Source organism: Brassica oleracea, chromosome C4 (genome assembly GCF_000695525.1).
Source record: "Brassica oleracea var. oleracea cultivar TO1000 chromosome C4, BOL, whole genome shotgun sequence".
NCBI lineage: Eukaryota > Viridiplantae > Streptophyta > Magnoliopsida > Brassicales > Brassicaceae > Brassica > Brassica oleracea.
Window position 1 is genome coordinate 46,415,183 of NC_027751.1, and position 15,145 is coordinate 46,430,327.

The following is a 15,145-nucleotide window of genomic DNA, read 5'->3' on the forward strand; positions in this document are numbered from 1 at the left end:
TCCGACGATTTTTTCCCTCAGAATCTTTGCTGTTTTCTTGTAGTGATTGTCCTTATATATCATGTTAGCATATATATGTCTCGTACACAGTACAGTCCAACACTTTCAAGCCTTTTATGGTCACCACTGCTATAAGGTTTATCATATTGCATTGGAGTCCACCTTCGCGCCCCAGAAACACCTAAGGCAGATGGTCTCTTTAGCTTTTGTGGTGCTAATACTACATCATATATATTATAGCATAGTGTTGCCTATCGTGTAATACACTTAATAAAAAACGTTGCATTTCCAGTTACGTGAATATAGTAAGCTAGTAGTTACGATTGAAATGTGCCACTCTCTTTATCTTCACGCGCACACGAGTGCAAGGCGAAAAAGGTCAAGATTTGGCTCTAATTATCACATCCCATGACTTCCACTTTACTAAGGCTATATTTTTTATTTTGGAGTCTCTTATGAATATTGAGCAAAATCACCCTTAATTTTATGGTTGTGTATATAAGAAAGTTTTTTACACCATAAATAAATAAAAAATTGAGAAAATAAAAAAAGGTAACTTTAAATTACACAAATAGATGACTATATTAAAGTTGTGGTTTATGAAAAAAGCTACAATGCGGTTAACTCCATTATCAATAATATATATTTCTACGCGCCATAAAAGCCCTTATTATTTCAACAGTAAGATCTGTATTCCTGTTAGCGAACAACTTGAACTCAAGAGAGTTAACAATCGTCTTTAGATTCTTTATGATATAACTAAATGCAGCATCGTGGAGGGCATTGTCAAGAGGAATCAAAGAGAGCTCCAAGACTTCAAGAGCATTCGAGAGATTAAGAGATTTTACTAGCTCGTTTCTGCATAGATCGCGTAGATGTGGAATCTCATATTTGTCGGCTGTAACATAGAGTGACCTAACGTGTTCTTTTGCTTTCGCAGAAAGCTTAGAGCCGTCACTGTAGATGAATTTGACCAAAGCCTCTAACTCTTCATGTTTCAGCTCTGAGAAAGTGACTGTCTCGCAGGATCGTTTCAGCATAACGTAGTGACCACGGCAACAAAACGTTTTAGGGTTTTTTCGTATTTTTTTCTTGGGCCTTTCCGTGATCATTTTCTTTTCGAAACTTACTATGGGTCCAACGCCCACGCCCCTTCGGCCTTTCTGTTGAGACGGTCTTGCTGGCTCGACCGGTTGAGATGGAGCTTTGAACTCGTCTAGTTCCAGTATTTTCTTTAACACCTCTGACCTTGATGCCTATTCAAATTCCAAAAACAAAGGTCATTGACCACTAAATAAGCATTTCAAGTAAAGAGACACTCTCCAACACCGGAATATAATTTTGGTTATAAATAAGAAATACAAGATAAATTAAGATGAAGATGAGACCAGGACAAGTTTGTGTGCAAAGATGGATACACCCTCATCACTGTCCCTTCCTTTTAGTTGTACATCGACTTGCCATTTTTCTTCCAAAGCCTTGGCAAATCCACGCACGAAAATGTCCTTGTTGGACCTTGTTAACATCTCTGTATTCTACTTGACTTATAAAACGATGGAGAGTTATATAGATAGGGAGAAACTCCATATTAACTGTCAAAATGACTTTTCGTTTACTTTCTTCTCGTGTTCCAAGAATTTGGAAATTGATGAGACATAAAACTCCCAAGTCCTATCTTCTCTCGGGATACATTCTACCAATCCAAACTAACGGATGTTTTTTTTTTTTTGATAAAGGGCATAATTAAATGGATGTTACAGCAAAACGATATATATATTTTTTTTATAAAATACTTATTATTTAATAAATGTCTTATAGGACATTAATCATTTTTATAAAATTATGAAGTTTATCTCCGTGCACATTTGATTAGAAAAATACCTTGGGTGTTTGCTTTTTAGTCTCTATATTGTATGAAAACGCTATTGATTTTGCATTATAGTTTTTTCTTCGCAGTAACAGAAGTTTATCTAACATTCACTAATAAGACTGGGACAATATAATATAATGTGCATACATATTTGTTGCAATGTGCCTTTATGATTTAACTCTGATTTACATATATTCCAGCAAGAGAAGATGCACATTTCCAATTGGGTAGAGCTATTCACTGCGATATGTCTGAAGGTGAGCCAAGTAAAAAGTTAACAACACTTACAAATTGAAAATATAACTTAAGAACTGAGGGTCGTTAAATAGACAAAACTGAACCGCTGATTCACAGTGACAAAACATCATCGTGATGAATCTTATCTTCCTTTGGTTATTCAATAGAAGAATACATCTTCTTGCGTATATGTTATGAATCTATATAATCTGAATGTTCCTCGTACATATTTCAATACATGTTCTTTTTGTATGATAGTGACGAGAGGGCCAGAACCAAACCAGCTTTTACTAAAAATCTGAACCGGAAAAAGCAAATAAGGAAGGTTTTTAATCTTTGGCTCGTTTGCTCTGGGATTTACGCTTGGTAACGTCTAGACATCTCTTCCTCAACCGAATCCTCTTTGGAGTGACCTGAACACATTAAACCCAATAACAATACACATGCATAAGAAGCCACAAACAAAACGACCTCCATGGTTCATGACTGGTTACGAACAAATGTTACCTCAATAAGTTCATCTGAGGCAACGTATCCTATAGCTTCCTCAAGTGTCATCTGAATCGGAAAAAAATCAAAAGTATCTCAAAATACAAGTAAAAAATCACAGCACAAATGGCAAGAAAACGGTTGTCTCGTCTCTATAGAGATGTTGTGAGGAAAGTCAGGGTAGAGAGAAGGGTACATACGAGGCGAGGTGGAGATAGCTTCACATTTTCGTCTTTGTTAGCAGAGCGAATGTTGGTGAGCTCTTTGGCCTTAACCGGGTTAACCTGTAGTGTGCAAACGCAAATGAGCCCCATTGTATTTAAATCAACTTATTGAGATTCTAAGAGGGGTGAGTCGAACCAACTTACATCAAGATCTGTATCTCTTGAGTGCTCACCGATGATCATGCCATCATATGACTGATAAAGAAAACAGAAAAACAAAAGAAGATGCAGCATTAGCAAGGATCAAATGCACGAGGCCCACATTAAATGTTCTAACTAGGAACAACTAAACCAATAAAGAAGGGTTCTCACGTCCAGCCCTGGAGACACAAAGAGAGTCCCACGAGCTTCCAAACCCATCAGTGAATGAGATGTAATAGTTCCATATCCCATCGAAACCTGTTTCATCATCAATTATAACTTGAGAGTGCGTGAAGACACAAAATAAAGACGTCAAATGGAAAGGGAGGATCTCTCATACTCAAACAATCAACCATATAAGACAACAAGCCTCAAAGCTATGTAGAAAGAGTATCCCTACTTAGAGCCAGACATTGGAAAAAGGTAACAGATAAACGTACCAATACTCCTTTCCTAACATTGCCAAGTGGACCTCGGTACTTTTCATATCCTGCAAAAATCTTACAACCGTTATCAATTGATGCTTAACTGAATTAAATTCTTAGGAAAGAAGAAGAATAAACAGTGGAAAAGAAGTGAGAGTAGAGAAGCTGCATACTTAGGAAAGCACGATGCATGAATCCAGTTCCACGGGTGTCACTGCTAAACACACATCTGTACCCAACCAAACCTCTGTAGAACACAAGTAATCATATCGTTAAATTTCATCAAAGGGTATGACTGATTTGAGTATAAATTTTGATGTAACTGAAGTCACTAAACTAACCTTGAAGGACAAGTTAATGTGAGTCTCGTCCTACCATCATTTCCAGGGACAGGACCCATGTCAGTAACTTCAGCGCGCCTATGGGATAGAGCTTCCATCACTGATCCTACGTGCTCTTCATTAATCTCAATTATCACCTCTTCTATTGGTTCAAGCTTTTGTTTATTTTCAGTTTTGTACCTAAAATCAGATAGTAAAAAAGACCGACATATATTTTTAGACTATCTGATTTAGGTACAAAATTATTAAAATAAATAATTAGACTAGCTAACGTATTAGTGTACTAGTATCTGCACAAAAAGTATATAACTTAAAGAAATAGAAAAGAAACCGAGAACTCACATGACTTTAGGTGGTGAAACGGAGAGCTCAAAACCTTCACGTCTCATATTCTCAATCAAGATCCCTGTTAGACACAAGAGAGATTAATTCACATTGCGCACAGAAATAGATATAACTACATTTTTTCCTACGTATTTAATGTTTATATCCATTTTCAGAGGTGAAGAAACACTGAGCAAAAATTGGCAAAAGCACAAACCAAGTTGAAGTTCTCCTCTCCCTTGGACTTCAAATGACTCTGACAAGCCTGGAATAACGTTAATGGCAAGATTTGTTTCAGCCTCCGCCAATAGCCGGTCCCCAATTTTCCCTCCGGTTAACTGCATGCACATTAGCAAAAGCCTATCAACATGCCGAAACACACAACATTACTCCATATATTGCTTAGTGGAGTGGACAAAAGCAACTTAGAATGCTAGCAACATATCCGAGGCTGCGTCAAAAGTAAAGCAGAGTACAATGGCTAGAGCTACGTCTTATTGATCAAATTAAAACATACCTGGGTGCCATCACGACCAGCCAGAGGAGAGTCATTGACACCAAACGTCATAGAAATTGTTGGTGGATCCAGTTCAACAGCAGGGAGCGCAGTTGTGACCTGTGAGAAGGATCCATTTTAGAAGTTCTGTTAGATTCGGAGTTTACTTATTATTTTCTAAAAATCAAATAGGGAAGTAGTCTATTAAGATATTACCTCTACACTAGCCACCGTGTGACCTATTGATGGAGCTGTCAGACCAGCCATGCAGATGATATCACCAGCTCCTGCAGCACCAATTGAAACTATGGTCGTACCTTTCTTTTTCATCAGCTTCACAACCTGTTAGAAAGATGTTTGTATCTGCTTAGATGAGAGACACTGCTGTTTACAAAACACGGCTGGCCAACAATAAAGTAATATACAGACAAACCTTTGCTTCTTCTATTTTCTCGGAGGAGCCGGAATCAGTTTGGCGTAGTCCACTAATTTTGTCGCCCACACGGACAACCCCAGAAGATACTCTTCCAGTTAATATACGTCCCAGATAGAAGTCCTTCTCCATCATTGAAACCTGCAACTCGTAATTGGATATGCTAGTAAAAATTCAATTGTCAAAGCTTAAACATCTCAGACATTCTATCCCCTCTAGACAAGAGTTACAAAGTACAAACATATGAATATCTTCCAATCTCGGCATATAATCTACACATCAATAATAAGTTCAGAATAAGAAAGGTGAAGATCTTAATTCTGATTATTATCTCATATAAATTCCTACCATCTCTTTTTTTCTTTCAATAATTCTAGATTTCTTAGAGATTTACTGACCGATATTAGATGCTTCTAAACTCACACGACAAGTTTACTTAATAAACATCCCACGTTACCCATGTGAGAGGCCTAACTAAAATCATGTGAGCTGTGCTAGTCTACCTCGGCCATAGTTAGGAAACACAGTTAATGATCAGCTACCTCATATCAGACAACTAAAAAAAAGTAAAAGAAGCTACAAAATTAGCAATCCAAGTGAAAAAAATTTAAATTACCAGCATTAGAAAAGGCTCATCAAGGTTTGCTTTTGGTGGGGGAACATATTTAACTACAGCATCAAGCAACTGTGACATATTCTTCGCATCTGCAGGAGGTTCTTTGGTGAAGGTAGAAGATGCCCATCCTTCCTTTGCGGAGGCATAAAGCACCGGAAAATCTAGTTGTTCCTCTAATAAAGGAAAGAAGACAGAAAATATTAATTAAAGCCAAAAAAAAATGCTAATAATCATTTAAAATATATCAGAACAAATATATTTATTACCAGTAGCACCAAGATTTGCAAAAAGATCAAACACCAAACTCTCCACTTCATCACACCTCTCTTCTGAAACTGGTAGTGGAAAAAAGGCGTAGGAAGCATTCCAAGTAAAAACATTAAGAAAAGATAAGACAAGTTTTACAAAAAAGAGGGAAGTGAAAGCAGTTCATACCTGAAGGTCGATCAACCTTGTTCAAGAGAAGAATAGGGCGTAGCCCATACTTCAAGGCCTTAGCAAGAACAAACTTTGTCTGTGCAAGTGGGCCTTCTCCAGCATCCACAACTAATATAGCTCCTTCCACCATACCAACAACTCGTTCCACCTACATTTCAAATGCAGCATAGTCACAAAGGTATCATATTCTACTCAACAGATTGTGCTAATGTTGAAACTTTTCATCTCATGCCCACTTAGTACAAAGTAAGTGAGATCATATGCCAGCTAGTAACATAATCCTAGGGATCTATAAAAGCCCACACTTTCCAACAATCATACAATTTCTATTGTATTTTTTCAAAATTCAAGCAGCTCTGCTAAAACAGAACATGAGAATCAACAATAATCTAAAAATTAAACCTTTTTTTATCAGGGAACAGTCACATACCTCCCCACCAAAATCAGCGTGACCAGGTGTATCCACCATGTTAAGTTCATTGTCCTTCCAAAACACGGATGTCACCTGTCGGAAAAAAATCACATTTAAAACTCCAAGTGTTATGTTCCACGGTAATAACAAACAGAAGAATCAATATACACTCAAAGACTCAAAAGTCTTCGACTTTATTAGTGGATTCAAAAGGGAATACGATAATCTTCACGAAAGGCGATACCTTTGAAGAGATAGTGATCCCTCGCTCACGCTCGAGGTTGATCGAATCCATGGCGCGCTCGTGAGGGATATCAGCTCCGCACTGACGTAGAATCCTGTCCATGAGCGTCGTCTTCCCGTGATCGACATGAGCTATCACAGCCACGTTACGGAGACGGTTAGGATCTAGCGAGCTGCTGGGAGCTCCGGCGGCGGCCGTGGAAGCGGTGGCGGCGGAGAAGGCGCGTAAGGAGGAGAGCGAGAATCTTGATTTGAGATGGGGAGACTGAGAGGGAGAGAAGGATCTTCGAGTGGTGTTTGACCAGAGAGATCGAAGCAGAGGACCCGCCATGTGAGTGTGATAGGGTTTTACGAGATCTAAAATCTTTAGTTGACGAAGAGACAAAGGGTTTTTGTCTTTTTGTTTTTCGTTATTTGCAAAGTAAGATACTAACTCTTTTAGATGTTCACTATTTTCCCTATATTTTGCAATTGGGTCTACTACTCCATCTGATTACACCCGGCCTTAAACCTCGCATCATATAATATTCGGTTTTAGATCATTGAAGTCATTCTATCAACTAGTACATCACAGAGCCGCCCTTCAACGAAAGCGAAGGAAGCTTGGGCTTCCGGCCCTCTTTCGTATAAATAATACTAGCATAACTAACTAGTTTTTTTCTTTCTTTTTTTTTGTAAACTAGCATAACTAACTAGTTGATAATCCAAATTTTAATTTTAATTATTAAGATTGTTAGATATTAACTTTGTTCTTTTTAAAACAATTACATCGTGTCATACGTTCAAAAGGTGTTACCTACTGTGGTTACTATAACAATGCTGCGTACCAGACCAAGGTGTTGATAAACTGGTTTCGTAAAAGTTCAATTAACTAAACGTTGGGGCTAAAATAATACATAAGAAAAATTCGTTTTGGTCCATTCTTTTACCAGATATAGAAAGGACAGAAACTGAAAGTGATGACTTGCAGTCGAAAAGAGATGGTTGATCTCAGACTTCTTTGACTCTCCACAGGTGATTTTTTGTTCATATCTACAATATTTGTGCTTATAATATTGTTTCAGTTAACTCACATATGTTTTGTCTTTGTATATTTTTGCGCAAGTTTTTTCGGAAAGCATGAGCTTCGATCGATTGAGAGAAAATTCGGACTGTAATACATCAACAAAGACATGCGCATTCCGCGGGATGAATATTATGTATATAAATTATTTTTGCATATTATTATTTATTTTGTGTTCATTATGTTTTAAAAAATAATAAATATATTGAATAATTGAGAAGTGAGTAAATGTTATGTACATAAATAAACTGTAGTAAACACATAAATCAAAGTAATCATTTTATTTATATATATGGTATATAATTAAATTTAAATGATATTGACATAGATATAGTATATTATAATATGAATATTTAATTGAAACTTCTTAGTTCCTACTCATATGATTTTATTAACATTTGTATATTTACTGTGACAGAAAAATTAAACCATTAATCACAAAATTTTCAGTGTGAATTATTTTATAGTTTTAATAATTTATAAACATTTTAAAAAAATCAATGAAAATTTCAAATTAAAATATTCAGGCCGCAATACCTTTTCAATGAATTTTGAAATTAACATATATGTATTTTTATATGGTATATGATTTAATTTAAATGATATCTCTTAAACGATACTTCACATTCATATGATTTTATGATCATTTATATCTTTTTATATGAAAAAGAAGATAAAACCATTGCTCACAAAATTTTCATTGTAAGATTTTTAACAGTTGTATTAATTTATAGTCATTTTAAAAAATTAAAAATATAACATATAAGAATGAAAATCCATATTTTTATTATATGGTTAATGTGATTGTTTAATTTTTTTTAATAATATAAATTAAACAATGATGGAGGATACAAAACTATTATCAAATCTTTATTATTCAAAATCATTAATTATCATATATATATATATATATTAATCATATTAGGTAATTCCGTAACTTTTATTTAAGGAAAGAATGAAAAATATTTTTCATGCACTACTAATCAATTTGATAGTTAATTTAATAAAAAATACAATCTATAATTAGATGAACCAATATATTTTTTCTAAGGATTCTGAGAATTATTCTAGTGATGACACGTGGTTACACTTAAAGATTGTAATGCTCCAAAATTAATATGGCAAGCAGTTCGAAGATATGTAATATTTCCCTCTTATTTATTTCCCTCTTATTTATGTTGTTTAAACTCTATCTCTATTTATTGTTCAAAAAAAAATATCTCTATTTTACTAATGGCTTTATTTTATTTATTTTTGCTTCCGGTCTTAGTATTCTAAGGACCAGCACTGGGTCATGTTTCTTTGGTACTAAACGATCCTCGCTTGTGTTCAGAAATTTCATTGAGACAATGATTACTTATTCGGCATGCTAAACAGTATTGGTGGCTATTTCAATATATTTTATCTTGGAAAGATATTTGGAGGATTAAAACCCACTAGAAGACTAGGAAGTTTATTCTTCATCTTTTGGATGACAATATAGCACCATAGTTACAAAGCCCTGCTTGAATAGAAACTTATAAAGCTATACATTTGGGTTTTAGTATCAAAGTCCGGAGTTATAGATTTCAGATATTTCGGCTCGTTAGGCAAAAAGATCTAATTGCTCCAGATAAAAAAAATCCGCATTTCCTAGTCCATAGTCTTAGTAGACAAAATACGATAGAGTGAGCGAACAAGCACTCAGTTAGAAAATGTGTGGCTTCACAACACCTAGGATCAACAAAGCTTGATACTTCAAGGATGGGGCCAGACCGGGCTTAACCAGTTCATAGGCTCTGAGGCAATTTTTCAAAATAGGCTCTTACAATATTTTTTATTCCTAGCAAAATTGTACGGTTTATCGGAAATATGAAACCAAACGCTTAAAATATTATTATGCTCACATAAGGGATTATGGTCCTATTAAAAACAATTATCTCACAGAAAATAGTTTTATACCATCAGATTTCAGATTTCAGATTTCAAATTTTCAAATTTGTATTAGCATTTGTTTTCAAAAATTTGTTAAATGTTCAGCATGATACAATCTAATTGCCAAGTACTAGAAAGAAGTGGCACATATTTAGGCATAAAATTTTGATTCGTCTAGAACATATAAACACAGGGCTTGATTGGTTGTTGATTTTAATTTTTTTTTGCTTTAGAAATTAGGGTGTGTATTTTTTAGCCGTAGGTTTAATATTTTCCTGCAAAAATATATTTCTTTTTCTAAATTTTTGGCTGTAAATTCAATTTTAAAACTAAAGTATGATTGCTTTATAAAAATGTTTTAGAAAGAAATAAGACCTCTTTAAAGAATTCAGAGCACTTATTAATCATTCTCTAATTATCAAAAGTTTTATTTAAGAAAATAAAATAATATTAAAAACATAGAATGATCTCATAAAACAACAAAAAATTGGAATATTTTATGGGGAAATGGAATTTTAATTGGGAAATAAGAATTTTAACGGAGAAAAGAGATTTTTGGAAATGTAAAAAGTTCTTGATATGAAAAGAAAAGTCAGTCTATACAAGCATTCTTGATTTGTTTCCAACTCTAATTGGTCTGCTTCTTAAATTTCTAATACTCAAAAATATTATGGGCTCCTCTTACTCATGGGCTCCTGGGCAGTCACTTGCTCCCCCCCATGTACCTGAGCCGGCCTTGGATGGCGCTCCCACTGTATATGCAACTTCGGATGCGAAGATAATCTTGTTAACTTGATGAGTAGGCATACTTTTTTCTTGCCCACAACATGATTCTCAGCCTTGTATCGGAAATACTTTCAACATTTGTAAAAATTCCTTGGCGATAAATTAATACATTTTCTTAAACCTATTTTAGCAGCCATGCATAAACTCCTAACTTATTTTACTCTAACCAAAAAGAACTGTTGTTTTCTTTTGAAACCAAAAATAACTACTAGTATTGGTGCACCTAGAGCATTTTCGATGTATAACCCATTTTTAACTTCAAAATGGAGTAAATTTTAATGGAATAATTGCATAATGAAGTTGAGTTTTACTCTAACCCTATTGTATTTTAGAATGAATAATAGAGTAGTAAACCAAAAATAAAATTGTTATTCTATTTATCATTTTACTACATAATAGAGTAGAAAATAGAATAGACTTGAAACAGTTTTTTATTTCAATCACTATTTTAAAGTAGAAAAACTGGAGTAGAGTTTAAAATGCACTTAAACCATCCGGAAGAGTTTATACAACTTTGTTTTGTCCCTTTGTTCCTTATAGACTTTCTGACCTCATTTAATGCTTTTCATACATTTCATTAATTTATAGTTAATTTTTACACACTTTTTAAAAGAAATTCCAAAAGAATAGTATCATAATAATTAAAATTTTAAGATTAACTATATATAACACCAAAAAAACAAAACTCTGATTAGTTGTCTAACTTATCTATATTGGAGTTTTAAGACCATGATTAACCCCGATTTTTTAACTGGAATTCTTAACTTCGGCTAAGAGACGGTTCTTAGTTTTTCTTAGATTTTAAGAAAAACTAATAATCGTCTCTTGAATAAGAAATCTTAACTTCGGCTAAGAGACGGTTCTTAGTTTTTCTTAGATTTTAAGAAAAACTAAGAATCGTCTCTTGAATAAGAAATATAAGAGCCGGCTAAGAGACAGCTCTTAGTTTTTCTTAGATTTTAAGAAAAACTAATAATCGTCTCTTGAATAAGAAATATAAGAGCCGTTTTTAGCCGAAAAATGTAAAGAAAAAAAAAGAAGTAAATCATGAGTTAAGAACTCCGGCTAAGAAACCTAGTTTAATCCCAATCCTGCTTTAATATTTGTACCCAAAAATTATTTATATTGGCAGGTGCGACTCCCTTTTCCTTTTCCAGTACGGAATCTTTATTTTTTTCTCATCACAAAAGCTCACAAAATACTATATAGAAAAGCTATCAAACAACGTAGTACTATAATGTTTGAACTGTTTTCCCCGCTATAATGGTTGATTATGTCATACTAATATACAATGGCAATTAAATCACCGATTGACATCAAATCTTAAAGGGCCCCTTAAATAATGGAGTAAAGTCAATGATAATAAAATTATAAGTGTAGTGCTTAAGATGGTAATTCGTCGACCATTAGTAGACAAAGGTGCCTACATATTTTTGGATAAAAATGCCGAAAGTTTGTTTTTAATATTCTCTCTGGTATAAGATTCTTTTATTCGGCTGCACCTCACTTTGACCTTAAGTTGTACATGATTATGTTCTTAATATATTCCGAAGATATAATCTAATTTACATGAAAGAAAATCTTAATTTAATGAAACGCAGCTCATAAGTCATAACAAGAGGCAGACTCACTTAGAGAGATCAAGTGTCAAATGAGCCTGGTTAAATATTTGTTTATTAACACCCTGCATCCGTGTTCGAAACTATATTCTGTTTCTTTCATGAATATTTTTTCTGGAATTATTTTTTATTTTTTAATTATATACTATCCGGGTAAAAACAACTTTTGGATCACTCCTAATTATAGTTGGAAATAATTTGATAAGCATATTTAGAACTTATATACCACTTAACCACAAATCAACAACTTATATACTAAGTAATTTTTTTTAAAACAATTGGACTAAATTTAGACATCAGGACTGCCTCAATAAATATAATTTACTAAATTTTAGGGGGGTTATTGGAACCAGAATTTGGAAAGAGTTGAGTGATTTTAGAATTTGACAGATTTTTAAAAGTTAGTAGATTTCACAAATGTTTTCTAATTTCTATCAAATATTTTGTGTTGATTTCTATAGATTATTATTGATTATTAAGAATTTGCACAATATAATTTTTCAAAAAGTTTTTGCTTCTAAGGTACAAAAAAAGTTGTAGAAATTTTCAACAATGAATTTTGATGAGACACTATTATATTATCGTTTGGTGTGTTTACATAGACAAATGCATTTCATGGTATTGCATGGTTTGTTCTTAGTTATGTTGTGAAAATAATCATTTTTTATCTTCATACTACATGACATATTTTTAACAGTCTTGTTTTCATTGACATTTTTTTTGAGACACCACTCATACAAACGAAAAATTATGTTAGAACACACCAACTATGAAACTTACCGACAAAGAGATCTTCTGAAAATCATATGTCAAACAAGAAAAATATATCATAAAGTGTGAGAATGTTTTTATTAGTACACAGATTTCAGAAATCTTATGAGTAGACATACTATTTTCAAAGTCTCGCTTATGAGTAAAGATATAAAGAATTTAGTTCTCAATAACCATAGATTTGAATAAAATAGCAAAATCAATAAAAACTAAACTTTTTGAATAACAAAGGATTTGAATAGAATTTATAAGTCTTAAAACCAATAACAATGGATTTTGGAAAGACTTTTAAAATCCATAAACCAATAACCATGGATTCTTAAAATTTTATAATTCTTTAAAAATTCTTAAACCAATAACCCCCCTAAATCTCACACATCAAAAGTTGCAATGTATATTAAGTAATATATAAGGCAGATGAATCAATTTACATATCACTAATTGTTTTTAAGTTAGAAGCCCATCTAGTTTAATATGGTATCAGATTCTGATTCAAACAGTCCAACCCGATCCACATAGATCTGGTCCAAAGTTGACCCATAGATCCTTGTCCGAACATTCCGAGACTAATGCTCAAAGAGCCATCATTTCGAAAGAGCGTATTAGGTACAAAGATCTCACATCGGAAATTGTAAAGGACATTAAGTAATATATAAAGTAGATGAGTCAATCCACTTATCACCAATTGGTTTTAGGTTGAAAGCTCATCTAGCTTAACAATTTTTAAAAGTTGAAATAATTAATTTAACATTATTAAATATTATTATAATAACTAATTAAAAATTATGTGACATTGTTTATTTTAATTCTAATATTATGGTATCTCATAGTAATTTCTAAGTTTAAACCTGATATTATATATTAATAAAAAATTCAAAACATCTTAAAGGTTAAATTTTGGAGTGGATTGGGGACGGCTGCACTGATCACCCTCATAGTAAGCCGGCACGAGATGTTCCACAAGGTTTTAGATAAGAAATGTGCTTGCGAGTGAGAGGTGTTGAGATTAAAGTGAAAAAAAGTTACGAGGGATCAGGATGACGGAAACATCTTTGCAAGTTGGTATAGTAAAATCAAGAGGACAAAATTTTGGGTGGGGAGTATGGCTCTGATTTTTCTTTATGGACGTCATCCGGCAAAAATAAAACATAATCTTAAAAAAGGATTATACGATCTTGCTCATCGTAACATAAATTTTATGTGATTCGTCGTTAGATTATCATGCGCGCATATAAACGTAATTAGTAAGAGATAGATACTGGTACATTACTCGCTCTCTCATAAAGTAATTCACAATCGTAAGATAATGTATGAATAGTTAGCAAAAGAGAAGAAGTTAATTTATGAAACGTCACTAGCTCTCGCACTTTCAATAAAGCGGCCCTGCTCCAAACTTTTTATCGTTTTCTTTCCTTGTTTTCGTAGCTTCTGTTTCGTACTTCAAGATTGGACGTGTACGCGGCAACCACTTAAATCATATAAAAGATATCTAAATATACATATATGATTCACTGCGGTAAATAAATCGTTTAAGGTTATTAGCTGAGCTCGAATTTAGGTTTTGCTTTACCAGTTATCACGACAAAGCTAGGTCGGGTTATTTCTGTGCCGTCTTATTTTATAGAAGTTACAAAACCCAAAACCCTAATGGAACAAAGAAAGTAACATATGATAAAGCGAGGTAATAATAATTACATTTTCTTTTACAAAAAAAAAGAAGTTAACATATGATACACATCATAAGTGGTGTTAGGAGTTTTCAAGGCTTCTAAGACAAATGTTGTAGTATAAATGATTGTCGAACCAATTCTAAGAGATTTTAAAACACTGAGAATGCAAGTACTTACTTAATCTAAGTGCAACCGATGATTTAGAAGGTTTTCTAAACTAATGATTAATGCTAATGCAGTTGCAGAATAATAAAAGCGATAAATGAAATGATTTTCTTAACTAAAGGAAAAGAGAACTCATGGGCATAGGAATTAGACCTTGGGTGATCAAGTTTCGAACTAAGGATGACAAATGATCAATCAAACTATCAACCTTAAGTTTAGACACAATCTTAAACAAACTCTATGTTTAGATGAATGTTCATTTACTAACATATTTCAAACATCAAATGTCTTTGGTTGAATAATATGAAAGCAATCATTACTAACAAGTCTAATGGCTATCTTAGCACCTTTAACAACAAATGTCTTTGGCAAAGTGTGCTAAAAGCTTAGAAGAGTTGTCTCAGACATTTCATCGAACACCTTTCGGGTGGTAAATGCCTAAAGATCAACTTTTGAGAGGCCAACTCA

The 15,145-nt window shown here is 33.4% G+C and overlaps 2 protein-coding genes across 2 annotated transcripts; both read right to left on the reverse strand.

The window, feature by feature from the left end:
* Window positions 1-632: 632 nt before the first annotated feature.
* Window positions 633-1,526, reverse strand: LOC106339048 (putative BTB/POZ domain-containing protein At2g40440). The gene is made up of 3 exons (XM_013777877.1): window positions 1,389-1,526; window positions 1,193-1,256; window positions 633-1,024 (listed from the first exon to the last, which is right to left on the reverse strand). Exons 1-3 carry the CDS (start codon window positions 1,524-1,526, stop codon window positions 633-635), a joined length of 594 nt encoding a protein of 197 aa, XP_013633331.1.
* Window positions 1,527-2,196: 670 nt separating this feature from the next.
* On the reverse strand, window positions 2,197-7,047 carry LOC106343069 (GTP-binding protein TypA/BipA homolog). Its single transcript, XM_013782196.1, has 18 exons — window positions 6,691-7,047; window positions 6,465-6,539; window positions 6,032-6,182; window positions 5,863-5,931; window positions 5,597-5,769; window positions 4,981-5,121; window positions 4,764-4,889; window positions 4,569-4,667; window positions 4,269-4,389; window positions 4,070-4,133; window positions 3,728-3,907; window positions 3,560-3,633; window positions 3,402-3,451; window positions 3,133-3,219; window positions 2,965-3,015; window positions 2,797-2,880; window positions 2,615-2,665; window positions 2,197-2,520 (listed from the first exon to the last, which is right to left on the reverse strand). Exons 1-18 carry the CDS (start codon window positions 7,018-7,020, stop codon window positions 2,437-2,439), a joined length of 2,010 nt encoding a protein of 669 aa, XP_013637650.1. The 5' UTR covers window positions 7,021-7,047; the 3' UTR covers window positions 2,197-2,436.
* Window positions 7,048-15,145: the final 8,098 nt, after the last annotated feature.

Bases quoted from the DNA above. Each gene is read 5' to 3' on its own strand.
- LOC106339048 (XM_013777877.1), bottom strand. From the start codon at position 1,526: ATGTTAACAAGGTCCAACAAGGACATTTTCGTGCGTGGATTTGCCAAG. The intron at 1,257-1,388 runs GTCTCATCTTCA...GAATTTGAATAG, and splicing joins TTGCACACAAACTTGTCCTG to GCATCAAGGTCAGAGGTGTT. The intron at 1,025-1,192 runs CGGTCGAGCCAG...TGAAACGATCCT, and splicing joins GTTCAAAGCTCCATCTCAAC to GCGAGACAGTCACTTTCTCA.
- LOC106343069 (XM_013782196.1), bottom strand. From the start codon at position 7,020: ATGGCGGGTCCTCTGCTTCGATCTCTCTGGTCAAACACCACTCGAAGA. The intron at 5,122-5,596 runs GTAATTTAAATT...TACGAGTTGCAG, and splicing joins ATGAGCCTTTTCTAATGCTG to GTTTCAATGATGGAGAAGGA. The intron at 3,220-3,401 runs GTACGTTTATCT...ATGATGAAACAG, and splicing joins ATGTTAGGAAAGGAGTATTG to GTTTCGATGGGATATGGAAC.